Source organism: Lynx canadensis, chromosome C1, assembly GCF_007474595.2.
Source record: "Lynx canadensis isolate LIC74 chromosome C1, mLynCan4.pri.v2, whole genome shotgun sequence".
Classification (NCBI taxonomy): Eukaryota; Metazoa; Chordata; class Mammalia; order Carnivora; family Felidae; genus Lynx; species Lynx canadensis.
This window is the reverse complement of record NC_044310.1, coordinates 41,822,670-41,839,400: the sequence shown is the minus strand read 5'-3', so window position 1 is coordinate 41,839,400 and position 16,731 is coordinate 41,822,670. Positions and strand designations below refer to the sequence as shown.

The window sequence follows — 16,731 nt, the reverse complement described above, 5'->3', positions numbered from 1 at the left end:
AATGTGAGGATTAAAAATAATATGTCAATCAAGTATTATCGGGTGCTTAGTACAGTGTCTGGCACATAGGAAGTGTTTAATAAAATGTTCTTGCATTTTCTTAACCCTCCCTTTTCCACCTGTCCCTCCTAGATTCTGAACCTCATTCCAAGAAACGTGCTCGAGTCCAGTGGTTTATCAGATTCTGTGAAGTGCCTGTCAGTAAACGGCATTTGCTGGGCCGGAAGCCTGCAGCACAGGAGATATTCTGGTATGATTACCCTGCCTGTAATAGCAACATTAATGCTGAGACCATCATTGGCCATGTGCAGGTAGGTGATGCCTTGACACTCAGTTCTATCTTGAAGTTTATTTCTGGCTGCCTCCTAAACTGCATGACCTCAGAAATATTACTGGCTTTAATTTACCCTACGGAAATGCATTTTTTTCCTGTTGTCATCTTTTCTGCTTACCTGCCTACTTTATCTCAACAAATATTTATGGAGAGCACTTACTGTGTGTTAGGAGCCTCCTGGAGGAAGTGACATTTAGGTTGTGACCTGAGGGATGAGCAGGAATTAGCAAATGTATCTCAGTGGGAAATTATATTTAGCTGTGATTGTGGCAGACAAAGCATTGCAAGGGTGAATACACTTGCTTAAATGAGGACTTCACCTTGAGTAGATCAGTACAAAGAGTGTTAGTGTTGCTTAGGGCAAATTTATTTTACGTGATTTTGTGATAAATCAGGTTCCGATGAACTGTAGAATGAATTGAGACACTGGTTTGGAAACTAAGATACAGGTTATTTTTTGAGCTACTTCAGGCCCCTAAAATGGGGTTAGATCATGATATGAAATAAGGTCTCATGGTGATTAAGTAGTTGGTTTATTTATTTATTTATTTTTTAACGTTTATTTATTTTTGAGACAGAGACAGAGCATGAACGGGGGAGGGGCAGAGAGAGAGGGAGACACAGAATTGGAAGCAGGCTCCAGGCTCTGAGCCATCAGCCCAGAGCCTGACGCGGGGCTCGAACTCACGGACCGCGAGATCGTGACCTGAGCTGAAGTCTACGCTTAACCGACTGAGCCACCCAGGCGCTCCTAAGTAGTTGGTTTAATGGTAGGGCAAAGAGACTTAGGTATGGCATGACCATAGTCTGTTTTCTTTTCCAGTCTGTGAGCCCAGCATAGCATATGCCTCAAAATAATTTGTCTCTGGAGTTAAAAGAGTGAAGGAGTAAAAGGCAGATATAGAAGTTGAAGTAGCAAAATGGGTCAATTTGGAAAGGCAGAGTGGGAAGAAGGTATTTAGGTAGGAACATAATGGGGTGTGGGGGATAAGCATGGCTGTGACAAGCCAAGCTCAAATAGTGATGGAAGGCCATTTGGAAGAATACTGAGCACTCAGGAGGTAGAGTGGGGCCAGATTTTAGAAGGTACCAAAAACCAGTTTAATAATCAGATCTTGCTGGAGCTGGGAGCCATTATGGACTTGAGCAGGGGAGCGTGCTTAGAGAAGTTGTGGGGAAATTTGACATGAGTGAGTAGATTGGACTGGGAAAGAAAACAGCTCAGTGTAGGAGTGTCAGCTATGAGTCTGGAAATTTGCTATGCCATGTCTGTGCCTCTTTAGTTTGGAAGAGTGACATTCCAGGTAAGGATACAGATTAAATGATTTTTAATCATCACTCTCATGAAGAATTCCTTGGCTCATTTGGTTCACATTTCTTCCTGTTCACCTGTACATCCTAAATTCAGGTAGTAGCATTAGGCCCAGATGAAGTGTTACCTATGGATCTGAAAGATGAGAAGATACTCTTTGTGAAACTGTCTTGGAATGAGAAGGCATTCAGACCACTATCCCCAGAACTATTTGCAGAGTTTGATAAGCTACAAGAAGGCAGCCCGAGGAGCCAGAAGCCTGTGGGAGTCAAGACCAAGAGCATAGAAAGCCCTTCTAGGACCACAGCAGAGCATGCGATCAAAAGGATTGAATCAAGGCATTCTACCTCCAAATCTCGCCGAACTCCTTCTCATCCTGTCACCCCAAGGGCAAAGAAGAAACTGGAGCTCAATGGTAAGTGTGAGATGGGTCACAGTGGGCAATATTGAGACTAAAGGAATATGATAAAATATTAACTCATATAGTATTGAGTTAGTGCTATAGTATTGAGCAGTGGGCCAGGTACTGATTGGACACATGTTGAAACACACACAGTATAAAATTTACCATTTTAGTAATTTTTTAGTTTTTAAAAAATGTTTATTTTTTTTTGAGAGAGAGGAAACAGGGGAGGAGCAGAGAGATAGGGAGACACAGAATCAGAAGCAGGTTCCAGGCTCTGAGCTGTCAGCACAGAGCCGGGCGCAGGGCTCGAACTCATAAACGGCGAGATCATGACCTGATGCTTAACCATCTCCCATTTTAGTCATTTTTTTTTTTTTCCATTTTAGTCATTTTTAAGTGTACAGTTAAATGGCATTAAATACATTTGTTTTTTGTGCAACCATCACCATCATCTTCTAAAACTGAAACTCTGCAACCATTAGACAATAACTCCCAATTCCCCATCCACCATCCCTGGGTGACTACCACCATTCTGCTTTCTTTTACTGAATTTGACTATTCTAGATACCTCATAGAAGTGGAATCATACAGAATTTACCCTTTTCTGACTGGTTTAAATTATCATAATGTCCTCAAGGACCATCCATGTTTTAACATGTGTCAAATTTTCCCTTTTTAAAGAAAATTAAGGTGTAATTAACATAACATTATATTAGTTTCAGTTATACAACATAATGATTTGTTAACATCTGTCACCACTCATGGTTCAAATAACTTTTTCTTGAGATGAGAACTTGTAAGATTTACTCTCTTACCAACTTTCAGATATGCAATAACTGTATTCTTAACAATAGTTGCTATTATATCTCCATGTACACTATATCCTCATGACTTACTTACTTTGCAACTGGAAGTTAGTAAGTTTTCACCTCCTTCACCCATTTCACCCATCCCCTGATTCTGGTGATCACCAATCTGTTCTCTGTATCTATGAGCTTGTTTTTTGTTTTTTCACTTTTTAAAATTTAGAGTCCACATATAAGTGAGGTCATAGGATATTTGCCTTTCTCTCTCTGACTTATATCACTTAGTGGAAAGCCCTGAAGCTCCATTCATGTTGTTGAAAATGGCAGGATTTTATTCCTTTTTTGGCTGAAAAATATTCCTGTGTGTGTGTGTGTGTGTGTGTGTGTGTGTGTGTTTATGTGTATGTATCTTTATCCATTCATTCATTGATGGATACTTAAGTTGCTTCCATATCTTGACTATTGTATCTAATACTGCATTGGAGGTACACATACCTTTTCAAGTTAGTGTTTTCCTTTTCTTCAGATAAATACACAAAAGTAGAATTGCTAGATTGAATGATATTTCTATTCAATTTTCTGAAGAACCTTCATACTGTTTTCCACAGTGGTTATACCAATTTACATTCCTGCCAAGAGTGCATGAGGGTTCCTTTTCTTCCATGTCCTCATCAACACTTGTCTTTTTGATAATAGCCATTCTGACAGATATGACGTGTTGTCTTCTAATTTTGATTTGCATTTCCCTGATGATTAGTGATACTGAGCATCTTTCCGTGTACCTGTTGGCTATCTGTATGTCCTCTTTGGAAAACTGTCTATTCAGATCTTCTGCCTATTTTTTAATCAGATTGTTTGCCTTTTTGCTGTTGAGTTATATGAGTTCTTTGTCTTTTTTGGATATCAACCCCTTAGCCAATAAATGATTTGTAAATATTTTCTCTCACTCATAGATTTGCCTTTTCATTTTGTTGATGCAGAAACTTTTTGGTTTGATGTAGTTCCACTTGTTTATTTTTGCTTTGTTTTTGCTTTTGGTTTCAGATCCAAAAAATTGTCTCCAAGACCAATGTCAAAGAGCTTACCACCTACGTTTTCTCCTAGGAATTTTATGGTTTCAGGTCGACATTCAAATTTTTAGTCCATTTTGAGTTGGTTTTTGTGTATGGTGGAAGATAGGGTCCCATTTCATTTTTTTTTTTTTTGCATGTGGCTGTCCAGTTCTCCCAGGACCATTTATTGAAGAGACTATCTTTTCCCCATTGTATATTCTTGGCTCCTTTTTTGTAAATTAATTGACCGTGTGTGGGGGTTTATTTTGGGACTTTCTATTCTGTACCACAGATCTATATGTATGTTTTTATGCCAATACCCTACTGTTTTGATTACTATAGGTTTGTAATATAGTTTGAAATCAGGGAGCGTGATGCCTCCAGCTTTGTTCTTCTTTCTCAAGATTGCTTTGGCTATTTGAGGTAAAATTTCCTTTTTAAGGCTAAATAATAGTCTATAGTATATATATACCACATTTTGATTATCCATTCATCTGTCAGTGGATACTTGGGTTCCTTTCACCTTTTGGCTATTGTAACTTATTGCTATGAACATGGGTGTATAAATATCTGCTCAAGTGTCTGCTTTCATTTTGGGTATATACCCAGAAGTGGAATTGCTGGGTCATATGTTAGGTTGTATTTTTAATTTTTCTAGGAACCACCATACTGTTTTCCATAGCAGCTGCGGCATTTTACATTTTCACCAACAGTGCACAAAGGTTCCAGTTTCCCCACATCCTCACCAACGCTTGCTGTTTTCTGTGTTTTTATAGTAGCCAGCCTCATGGATGTGAGGGATGTCATTGTTACATAATTGTTCCCTAATGATTAGTAATGTTGAGCCCTATATCTTCGAAAGCTTTGCTTATTAAGATGACCTTGCTTTTAGATCCTTGTAGAAGAGATAAGAAATACGTATTTTAAAACTCTTAAATTCATACTGATACTTTTAATCTATACCACAGGGTTCTTCCTCACCTTCCCATATTCCATAGTTGTATCTCCCTTCTTTAAGAAGAGCCTTGGTTCTCAGGAGCAATCCCAGTACAAAGTAATTTCACGATTGCTATACCAATACTACTACCAGTAGTTAACTTACCAACTAAAGTTCAAAATTTATTTGCAGTTCTTTATGCCTTTAGAATATATCCCACTGAGGGAGTAAAGTTATTTTGATTGTTTTTTTTCTTTTCCCTCTGATGGTTATATTATTGGTGATAGGCAGTTAGGTTCTTTTATTTCTGTTTAATTTTAGGGCCTTTCCCACCTGTGATTAATTTTTTTAAGCATGCAAAACAGTAAAATAAGAGTCAAAGCTATTTAAAACAAGTGTATTCAGAGAAGACCCATTCCTTTCTTTGCCCTTGTACCCTGTTTCCATTCCATCTTTTGTAGGTAATCAATTTTATTAGTTTCTGGTTTGTTTTTTCTGTGTGTGTGTTTTGTTTTGGTTTTTTTTTGCAAAAATCAGATATCTGTGTGTGTGTGTGTGTGTGTGTATACACATACATACATACATACATACATATATACACACATACAGACAGACACACACACATAAGCATATACTAAAACATGCATATAATTTTTTTTTCTTATCCAGTAGAGTAGCATACTGGATATATCCCTTTTCATCTTACTTTTTTCACTTCTAATGTATTTGAAGCCACTTCATGGCGGTTCTGAGAGCTCATCCTATTATGTGTCATTAGTCCTGAATTCTTTGTGTATGTGCCAAGTTTGTCTGGCATAAGTTATTTGTGTTCTTGATAGCCCCTTAGTACAGTCTATATTTAGGAGTTGAATATAAATTTGTAAAACATTTGGGAAATACCAGAAGATTACTAAAGAAATAATTGGCAACATTGCCATTTAGAAATAAATGGTGGTATTTTTTTGACTTGAATTTGCAGGACCTTGACAGTTGGGGTAAGAAATTTAGACTTGACACAGTTACATAATTAGAGGAGAGAGGATTTGATGAAAAATTTTTAGATTGTTTTTAACAGAAAGATGGGAAAATGAGGTATGAAGGAGACCAGGACATTGGAACATTTTTATATCAATCTAGATATGAGTTACCCTCATATTCATCACACAGGTATAGATGGCTTCCTTCACCTTACCTGCAGCTGTTCCCAACAAAACCATGTGCTGTGACTAAAGTGAACTCCTCTGTGCCCAGTGCTTTCTTGCCTTGTTGTCTTCACTCACATCGATCTGATCTATTCTCTCCCTATATGCCCCCTTCCCTCCCCTTTCAACTCTGTTGAAATCTTGTCTTTTTTTCAAGGTCTATCTCAAAAGCCATATTTATTAGCACTTAGGTGCTTTAGGATGATTTTACTTCATATTATAGACATTTACATGTATCATCTCCCCAGTTAGACTAGAACATCCTGTGAATAGGGACCAGGATTGAGTTTCATTCAGTTTTTGTTTTCTCCTATCACCTGGCACACACCCTGCCATTTTTACAGCTCTGCTGATATCTGAATGAATGGCTGAGTTCCTGGTGCCTTTGGTCATGGTAAAGAGGCAAATCCAAATGTGGGTCTGTGCATTCACAGAACCCATTTGATTGCCCCCAGGGATCCATCTCATCTCTATGGATAGATATAATCTGAGTTAAGAAAAATCTAGCCCTTGGTGTTATTGAATGCAGCTACTGATAGAAATTGTTTCAAATGCTGTTGAATGGGGGCTGAGAGGTTGCAGTATCACCCTTGGTTAAGAACCACTGTTTTGGTAGATTACTTCAGGGAAAGTGCTGAATCACAAAAGCTGATTTAACGGTTGACTTATGGTTCTAACCAGGAAAATCATCCATGGAATTTAGGAGAGACAAAAAAATAATAAGAGCTTCCTGGCCTGGGGAAAGAAAGCATGCAGTAATTACAAATATGGACAGCGCATGTCTTTGTGTAACTTCAGGGGATGAATTTAGCTAGAATGAGATTGAGGGTGTTAATAGTGCTTATTACAAAATTCATACATCATCTGTGGTGATTTCTCTTGGGATTAGGTTTCCCTAGGACACCCAACACTAGGATTTCCCAGCAGAATTCAGGGGCCTCGTTGGATTCTCCTGGAAGAAGTAAACGAAAAGTGACCCTCTCTGAAATCACCTCACCTACTAAGAGGTCTCAGCCTGATAGACTTCATACCTCGTCTCCAGCTCTGAAAGCCCCGCAGAAAACTGGAGAGATTCAAAGCTCATGTGCCAAGGATGACAAGAAGGCTTCACCTGACTGTCACAGGATCCTGAGAACCCGAGTCCCAGCTTTGAAAACCACAGAGATTTGTGAGGAAAGAACACTTACCCCTATCAGGGGAGGCTGGAAATCCTCGGTGCCTTCTGTGGTTCTGAAACCAGAAAACATCAAAAAGAGGTGATTGGGGGTGTTACCCTGCCTCCCACAGAGCAAATTGAGATCCTTCACATGATGTGAAACGTGTGGGACAGAGTTGCTAAAGTTAGAGCAGCAGATCTCATATCTGACTGCTGTAGAATCACCCAGGAGCCTTTCCAAAACACAGATTTTGGAGCCTCTTCCCAGACTTTGTGAATCTCCAAGTGTGAGGCCCAGGAATCTGCATTTAGAAATGCTTTTTAGATGATTCTGATATACCTAGCTGTCATTTGGGGGGTCACTGCTCTGGAAGATAATTTCCCAAACCTGGATTGCTTCACAGTCCTGGTATGGCTCTTCACCACATATTAACAGTCAGTTTCTTAGTCTGTTGGGTTGGATTTGTTGTTGTTGTTGTTCTTGTTGTTTGAGAGAATGAGAGAGCACAAGCAGAGGAAGGGGGGGGGGGTGGGGAGAGAGAGAATCTTAGGCAGGCTCCACACTCAGTGCAGAGCCTGATGCAGTGCTCGATCCTATGACTCTGGGATCATGGCCTGAGCCAAAATCAAGTGTTGGACGCTCAACCAACTGAGCCACCCAGGCACCCCTGTTGTTGTTTTTTTTTAACTGGAAACCATTCTCAAATACATATAGTACAAGAAGATAATGCATCTAGAACAAACTTTACAGTTTGACACTAGACAATGTTTGTAAATAATGGGCTGCACAAATAATGTGACAAGACAGAAATTATACATTTCAATATTTCCTGCTCAGAGACTCCAGCACCTGGTCAATAATAGGTTTGCTTGGTAAATGCTTTGTATTTAATATGTAGCTACATTTCTGCTAACCTTGAGACTGGACAGGAAATCCATCAATACCTCAGAATCAACAAAAGACAAGAAACTGCCTGGGATTAGTATACTCTGGTCTGTAGTTGAGAAGGGCACAAGTCTGATTTAAATGATAAGCTTTAGTCAAACTTTGTTTTTGAGTCAGACTTCAATTATAAACATTTTCGCAGAGTGTTATTGGTTCCTCCAATGTAGCTATAAAAAGAATAGGAACCCATTAGTCCCCTTGACTACTTCGGATGCTGCCACTGATTCCTAGTGCTCAAAACCATTTCTTGTAATCTTGCTGTAATATCTTGCAGGGAGGCAGAAGAACCAGAGGCTCAGGATGGAGCTACCACTACCCCCCATCGGATCCATAGAAAGAGTTCTCTCTTGACTTTGAATCGGATTAGGCAGCAGCTTCGGTAAGACTTCCTTAGCAGGCAGAAAACGTTTATCACTACCATCTATGATATCTATAATCTTATTTCTTAAAGCCTGGCATATTTTTTTGTTATTTGCTACTCTGTTAGATTTACCTTTTACTAAGTATGTCTGGGATTATGTTAATTTCACATAAATGTCATAATTTGAAAGCGGCAAGAAACACTACCCTGGGATCAGGTGGCTCCCAGGACTTCATAATTGCCCCCAGCAAGACTTAGTGAAGTGCCTAAAAGAATGAACTTTGATTCTGGCAGCTTGGATTTGAATCTGAGCTTTGTTGTACTATGTAACCTTGGGAAGGCTACTTAACCTTTCTAAGCTTCAGTTTCCTCTTCTACAAGATGGGAATGACAAAATACAAGTCACAAGGTTGTTGAGGAATTTAACAAGATGATATAAATAAAGCCCTTAGCAGAGCATCACAGTAGCAAGGGCCCAAGAAGCAGAGCACATCTTTTGTTACTTGGTTGCAGGAAAGACTGTGATACTTCTAATCCACACTGACCTACTAGGGAACTTCTTATTTAGACACTGAACATCAGAAAATAATGTGTCCCACCATTCAGGTTTTTAGGTAATAGTAAAAGTAACCAAGAAGAGGATGAGTTTCTGCCGGCAGCAGAGATTTCAGACTCTAGCAGTGAAGAGGAAGAGACTTCCATACCACCCCTTCCAAGGAGAACATCCAGTAGGTTGTCCAGGAACCTATGCTCTTCCATGAAGTCATCCTTACAGACCCCCTCAAAGACACCAAAGAAAACTGTAAGGTTCTTTTAGATTTGTTTTCCAAGGAAGCATCCTTCTCTTAATTTTAAAATTGTGATGGCTAAGGTCATACAGTTAGTAACAGCTGGATTCTGAACACAGGTCTGTCATACCTAAAGTTATTCCACTTGGAATATTCATAGAGGAAAGGACCTAAGTGAACCCTAGGACTGAAAATGAAACCAGTTGATTTTGAATCCATATTCCTTTTTTTTTTTTTTTAATGATTTTTTTTTGAAAGAGACAGAGTGTGAGCGGGCAAGGGGTAGAGAGAGAGGGAGACACAGCATCCGAAGCAGGCTCCAGGCTCTGAGCTGTCAGCACAGAGCCCGACGCAGGGTTCGAGCTCACAAACCGTGAGATCATGACCTGAGCTGAAGTCGGTCGCTCAACCGACTGAGCCACTCAGGCACCCCTGAATCCATGTTCCTTTTAAAGTACAGAACCAGGGGTGCCTGGAGCCTGCTTCAGATTCTGTGTCTCCCTCTCTCTCTACCCCTCGCCCTCTCATGCTCTGTCTCTGTCTCTCTCAAAAATAAACATTAGGGGCGCCTGGGTGGCGCAGTCGGTTAAGCGTCCGACTTCAGCCAGGTCACGATCTCGCGGTCCGTGAGTTCGAGCCCCGCGTCAGGCTCTGGGCTGATGGCTCAGAGCCTGGAGCCTGTTTCCGATTCTGTGTCTCCCTCTCTCTGCCCCTCCCCCGTTCGTGCTCTGTCTCTCTCTGTCCCAAAAATAAATAAACATTGAAAAAAAAATAAAAAAAAAAAAATAAAAAAAAAATAAACATTAAAAAAATCTTTTTTAAAGATACAGAACCAAATAGCCAAGGGCCAAACTTCTTGAGGAAGGAACAAGACTTGGCTCTATATCTACATTTTCCACAAACACTAGCAGAGTGTTTTATGCATAATCTGTGTAGCTGGGACGCAGGGGTGCAAGAGCACCTGCCCGGGGGCCCCAGACAGACCAGGTTCAGCCACTCGCCGCTGACAAAATCTCAAAGGCAGAGAGAGGAATGTTGGTGAAACAGGAAAGGAATTTATTTCAGTGAGGCCAACACTGGGAAAACAGTAGACCAGCATCTCAAAGACTGTGTCCAAAACGCCAGCAATACTTAACAGGTTCATACAAGGAAAATGTGGGACAAAAGTGAGTGGGTAAGTGCAAGTGGGCAGTAAAGGTCAGGTTGATCATTGTCTCGGGGCCAGTCATGCAGGGTCTTGCTGGCATCAGAGCAGTTCTGATTGCTTTTGAGGGGTAGTTTCAGTTACCATCATGGGATACTTTGCCCACATTAAGAGATAAGCTAGAAAGACAACTAAATAAGGTCAGAATAGCAGTACAGTCCTCTTTCAGGTGTTTAGTGGGTATTGAATCCAGAGCTGTTGTTGGTTTTGCTGTGCCCCCTGATTCACCTGAGAAACAGGGAGCACTACTGAAGTGTTGGTAATGAATTGTGTAAAGTAAGATGGAAGAGATAAATGGACATCTCTTCTGCTTCCTGGAATTGTAGCAGAATGTTGAAAGCTATTAAAAGAGGGTCTTCCCATGTTCAAATGTGTTTGAGAAATGTTTGGATTACACAGTTAAATTGGTTCATTGTCATAGGACTTCTCAAGGCCATTAATGTATTAATGTTACTGTGATCTTTCAAGAGAGCATTAGTGTGTGAGTCTTTGATCAAGAAACTTTTTTCATGGAGCATATTGTTTTAAGGAAATGCCTGTTTCGGAGACTTTTCCTAGAGCTGATCTCCATTTTTCCACATTAAGAGAAATGTGATTGGGCTTGGCTTGAAGTCAAAAAAGACCTCCAGGGAAGAAAATCAAGTAGATCTCCTTTGGATTAGGGGTAATCTTACCTGGAGTTCCTCATTATGCAAATAGCTCAGCGATGTTCTCATTGCATCTGCTGGGTCCCACCCAGAACAAGGGGTATTTATTTAATAGATATAAAACTGTTAGGGTCTTTCTGTCTGAGTAAGAGGTGGAGAGATTGTTATTACCCTACAGCCTGGTGGGAAGCAGGTGGGTAGGTGAAATGCCCCCACAGAAGGGAGTGCTTTGTGGAAAGACCATAAAGATGGGGTGGCAGGCCTGCTCTAGTGAGCCAGTAGCAAGAAAGAAAAGAGACTAGGGCTGTTAGCTCAGACTGAACAGTGACCTTGGGGTTTGGAGTGGAAAAATCTGGTGGGGTCTCTCCAAGTCTGTGGATTATGGAAGTCCTGAGCTAAAGTTTGACCAAATTTTCAACCAAATCTAGAGGAGAAGCCTATGAGTCAAACTTGGTTTATACCTCCGACCCTACCCTGTATTGGGCAGAGTAGTTAGGGTTTCTTAATAACTTCTTGTCTTTCAGGATAAGATTTTAATAGTATTTAGTCCATACTTTAAATAGTATTTAATCCATACTTTCATTCAGTCTTTACTTAGATTGACATTTTCAAATCCTAATACTATGTGTAAATTAGAAACAAGAAATTGTATTTGGCCTGTGAACAGTGTATATACCATGTGGAGAGAGGGACAACCCTTTATACAGAAGGGAACCAAGAGGAATTCACCACCTCTCTTTTTATCAGATCATCAGGAATCAGATTTGCTGATGTGTCCTAGATGCTGTTTTGCTTTGTTTTTTTTTCCTTCTAAAATATGTTATCTTTTTTTTGAATACAGCCCAAGCCTAGTACGCCACGTCATGCCACTCCCCAGATCCGTAGCCGAAACCTGGCTGCCCAGGAGCCAGCCAGCGTACTGGAGGAGGCCCGGCTGAGGTGACACTGCTCGTGGGCCCCTTTTAGATAGGCAGAAATGGGACTCTGCTTTCATTCACATAAAACAAATAATTTGTGGGGTGCCTGGGTGGCTCAGTCAGGTAAGCGTCCAATTCTTGGTTTTGACTTAGGTCGTGATCTCACGGTTTCCTGGGTTCGAGCCCTGCATCAGGCTCTGCACTGGTAGTGCAGAGCCTGCTTGGGATTCTCTCTCTCTTTCTCTCTGCCCCTCCACCACTCGCACTGTCTCTGTCTTCCTCAAACTAAATAAATAAAACTGAAAAAAAAATTTTTTTTAGAAAAACAAGTAATTTGTAGTCATTTGTGTACATAATAAAGGTAGGGAATAAAATGAACATGTGTGTTTTAGAGAGAAGAAACCCTTCAAGTCTGGGTGAGCTAATGTGGACAGGTTCTTGAAAGAGTAACCTTCCAGTCTACTGCCACCACTTGCTCAGGGATAAAAGGTGACTGATGAGTCAGAACACTGCTTCTCAGTTTTGGTACCCTTTAGAACTATGCAGGGAACTTTTCAAAATACATAAGCCTAGATCATCAGAAAACAAGTAAATCAGAATCTCTTGTGGGATGAGGTCCATCCCTATGATTTGGGGAAAGCTCCCCATGTGATATGTACCCATAGTGAGAACCTAAGAGTTAGCTAATTTGGGTGGAGAAAGGGATTATGAGGCGAAATGAAGAGATTTGAGAATGAAGGCATTCCCATGGATTTGTGATTGGGGTTTCATGTGGAAACTATAGATAATCCTTTCCCATTTGTTACTGAGTATATGGTGACATATTCCTGAAGTCCTCCTTTTCCTTTATTTATCACCAATTATAGGCTGCATGTTTCTGCTGTACCTGAGACTCTTCCCTGTCGGGAACAGGAATTCCAAAACATCTACAACTTTGTGGAGAGCAAACTCCTTGACCATACGGGAGGGTGAGTCCTGCTGAGGCAGATAAGACGGTCAGGGGGAAGGCCCCTGCTAGCATATACCATCTCAGGTGGCACAGTCAACCAAATGGTCTCTCCCCAGTGTCACAACAGGCAAAATCGTTGCTCAAACTTAAGGCTTCTAAAGCAGCTTTTGTTGTCCACGTAATTCGATAGGAATAGAAATTCTGTCTTTCAGAGAAAATGAAAATACACCATTGCTTGTAGAATGAATGATTCTGTATAACCAGGTCCTGTTCTGACTAACTTCCAAGGATGGCCCTTATTGACCCCATCTCCACATTTTAGGGGTCTGGGTCCTTCCCTCAGCACATATCCCCATACCTCTAACTGGCAATAGTGTGAGGCAGCTGGCACAGACCTAGCCCACAGGTCCTCCTTTCTTGCCATAGGTGCATGTACATCTCCGGGGTCCCTGGGACAGGGAAGACTGCCACTGTGCACGAGGTGATACGCTGCCTGCAGCAGGCAGCCCAAGCAAATGACGTTCCTTCCTTTCAATACATCGAGGTCAATGGCATGAAGCTGACAGAACCCCACCAAGTCTATGTGCAAATCTTGCAGGTGAGTAAAGCTGTTTGGGTTTTTTGGAAAGTACAGTTTCTTAGTGGCACATGAAAAAGGAAAGGTTTACTTAATTTTGTGCTTACTTCTATGTTTATGATGTGCCAGGTGTTGTCCTTTGTATGAGGTAGCATGGGCAAAGAAGGCAGGGACATCAGGGACCTTAAAGTCTAGGGGCTGGACATGAATTACTGCAAGCCAGGACTTATTAATATGGCAAAAACTGTTTGTACACAGGAGGTACTGTGGCAGACTAGAAAAGGGATTAGAGGTAGCTGGAGTTTGAACCTCACTCTCGTATTCATTAGTTGTTTTCTTGGAACAAGTAATATCCAGGTATAAACAGTCATGCCGTAATGATTTTGAAGAGGCTTCTGGGACCAGCCTGTGGCTCATTTGCATTCCAAACACGGACTCTGTCATCTCTTTTGGTACCTTCTTGTCCCTCCAGGTTAAGGTTGAGACTAGACTGGAAGGCAGAGTTTAGGATACTAAAGTCCTCAGACTAAATTGCTTCCAGACTTGACTGCAAATTTAACATCAAGCTCAGGGGAGTAAAATCCTTACCATTTACCACACCTACTTTTCCCCCCATTGCAGAAGCTGACAGGCCAAAAGGCAACAGCTAACCATGCGGCAGAACTGCTGGCAAAGCGATTCCTCACCCGAAGGTCCTCTCAGGAAACCACCGTGCTGCTCGTGGATGAGGTACGGAGGTCCCCACGGGAGCACCGCAAAAGTGGCATGGTACTTGACTGTGGTGTTCCAGGGGCAAATGCTGGGTTGTGGGGGGAGTCCTGCCTCCCTTCTTTCATCCTTCATTCATCTGAGCCTGTTCTTTGGTGGTGAGAGGCATGTATCCACGGACTTCCTTGCTGCTTTCGTGGTGTGACCCTAGAAGCACATGCAGCTAAAGCAGGAGTAACAGAGCTTCACTCTGGGCCCTGGCTCTGTGTCTATGCTTGATCTTGACATCTCTCTCCATTTACTGGCAGCTCGACCTTCTATGGACTCAGAAACAAGACATAATGTACAATCTCTTTGACTGGCCCACTCACAAGGAGGCCCAGCTTGTGGTCCTGACCATTGCCAACACAATGGATCTGCCAGAGCGCATCATGATGAACCGGGTATCAAGCCGACTGGTAGGTCCTAAGGCTGTTCTCAAGCTGTTCTTACAGATCCATAAGCTGAGTTCTAAAAAATGAATACACAGAAAACTAAAGTAAATGAGTAAAGTACAAAATGTGATTTCTGAAATTCTTACATTTAAATTAAATATGTCACCATTGCATGATTTTCCGCAAACCCCATCTTCTTGGTATTCTACCTGGGCACTCTTAAACTGCACAGAGCCCTAAGGGTCTAATAATTTATTAAAAATATTGAAGCACTCAGGGTGCCTGGGTGGCTCAGCTGGTTAAGCATCCAGCTCTTGATTTTGGCTCAGGTCATGATCCCAAGGTCGTGGGATCGAGCCCCACATCAGGCTCCATGCTGAGTGTGGAGCCTGCTTGAGATTCTCTCTCTCTGCCCCTCTTCCACTCATGCACTCTCTCTCTAAAATAAAAACCATATATATACACACGTGTGTGTGTGTACATATACGTATGTATATACACATATAAGCACTCACCCCTGCCAGGCAGTGTTCAAGCATGGAGCATAGCAGTGAACAAGGCAGACACAGCCTCTGCCCTCACAGACCTGGTGGTTCATCAGGAAGCACAATATCAAGTACTTACAAGGGTGATGAGTGAAGCCAGGAGCTGTGCCTGTGCTTATTGTAGAGCCCAAGATGGTCACAACCACTGTAATTAGAGCACCTCTTCCTTCATCTACTTCTAAATGATTCTGGTAGAGGGTTGCCTGGGCGGCTCAGTCGGTTAAGTGTCTGACTCTTGGTTTTGGCTCAGGTCATGATCTCACGGTTTTGCGAGTTTGAGCCCCGCATCAGGCTCTGTGCTGGCCATGCAGAGCCTGCTTGGGATTGTCTCTTTCCGTCTCTCTCTGCCCCTACCCCACTCATGCTCTATCTCTCTCAAATAAAATAAATAATGATTCTGGTAGAATAAAAGTTGTTTTAAACAAGATGAAAAAATACTTGAGAACTACTGTTGCCCTGCAGGATACCACTGGCCATTGTCAGTAGTGAAAGGAACTGGAATCTGTGGCGGTCCCAGGATGAAATGTGTCACGTGTTCTATGGGACTTGGGAACCAGTTTGGGAACTTGAGGGTGGCTGTCCAGCAGGACTGTCAGAGTGGGCAATTAATGAACTTATTTGTCTGTTATCTTGTCTTCCCCAGGGTCTTACCAGGATGTCCTTCCAGCCCTATACTCACAGCCAACTGCAGCAGATCCTAATATCCCGACTCAAACATGTAAAGGCCTTTGAGGATGATGCCATCCAACTGGTAGCTAGGAAGGTAAGTCACTTTCAGGGAGCTCCTACTTGCACCTACAAACCAGGCGGCAAGTCTTTGCTGAGCACCTGCCTTGTGTTAGGTGCTCTGAAGATGAAGAGAAATTTAGAAAGTCCTATAAAAATAAATACCAAAAGTAGAAACAAAATTGGGAACAATTCCTTAACCTTCTTATTGTATAATTAATTAGCAGGCTGTGAGTGTGGTGGGCTTATATACAAACGAAGATTAATTGATTCAGGTAACAGGCAGCTTTGTATAATGAAAAGGGTTGTATAGGCAGTCAGGTAGCAAACCTGGTTTAAGTTCTGGCTCTAATACTTAGTAGGCATTGGAAGGTTATATGAAAGTTACTTAAAAACTTCCTGAGCCTTGGGGCGCCTGGGTGGCACAGTCGGTTAAGCGTCCGACTTCAGCCAGGTCACGATCTCGCGGTCCGTGAGTTCGAGCCCCGCGTCAGGCTCTGGGCTGATGGCTCAGAGCCTGGAGCCTGTTTCCGATTCTGTGTCTCCCTCTCTCTCTGCCCCTCCCCCGTTCATGCTCTGTGTCTCTCTGTCCCAAAAATAAATTAAAAACGTTGAAAAAAAAATTAAAAAAAAAAAAAAAACTTCCTGAGCCTTAGTTTTCTTTGAAAAAATGGAAATAATAATAGGAAATAATAAATAAATAAATGGGAATAATAATAATAGG

The 16,731-nt window shown here is 41.6% G+C and overlaps 1 protein-coding gene across 1 annotated transcript in view; it reads left to right on the top strand.

Annotated features, from left to right (window-relative positions):
* ORC1 (origin recognition complex subunit 1) overlaps positions 1–16,731 on the top strand; it is a 33,268-nt gene that overhangs the window by 9,125 nt on the left and 7,412 nt on the right. Inside the window, exons 5-15 of the mRNA XM_030323904.1 lie at positions 133–311; positions 1,743–2,061; positions 6,939–7,305; positions 8,426–8,530; positions 9,119–9,314; positions 11,993–12,090; positions 12,935–13,036; positions 13,444–13,615; positions 14,216–14,323; positions 14,611–14,760; positions 15,925–16,044. Of these exons, the coding sequence (XP_030179764.1) occupies positions 133–311; positions 1,743–2,061; positions 6,939–7,305; positions 8,426–8,530; positions 9,119–9,314; positions 11,993–12,090; positions 12,935–13,036; positions 13,444–13,615; positions 14,216–14,323; positions 14,611–14,760; positions 15,925–16,044 (1,916 nt within the window). The remainder of the gene's footprint in view (positions 1–132; positions 312–1,742; positions 2,062–6,938; positions 7,306–8,425; positions 8,531–9,118; positions 9,315–11,992; positions 12,091–12,934; positions 13,037–13,443; positions 13,616–14,215; positions 14,324–14,610; positions 14,761–15,924; positions 16,045–16,731) is intronic.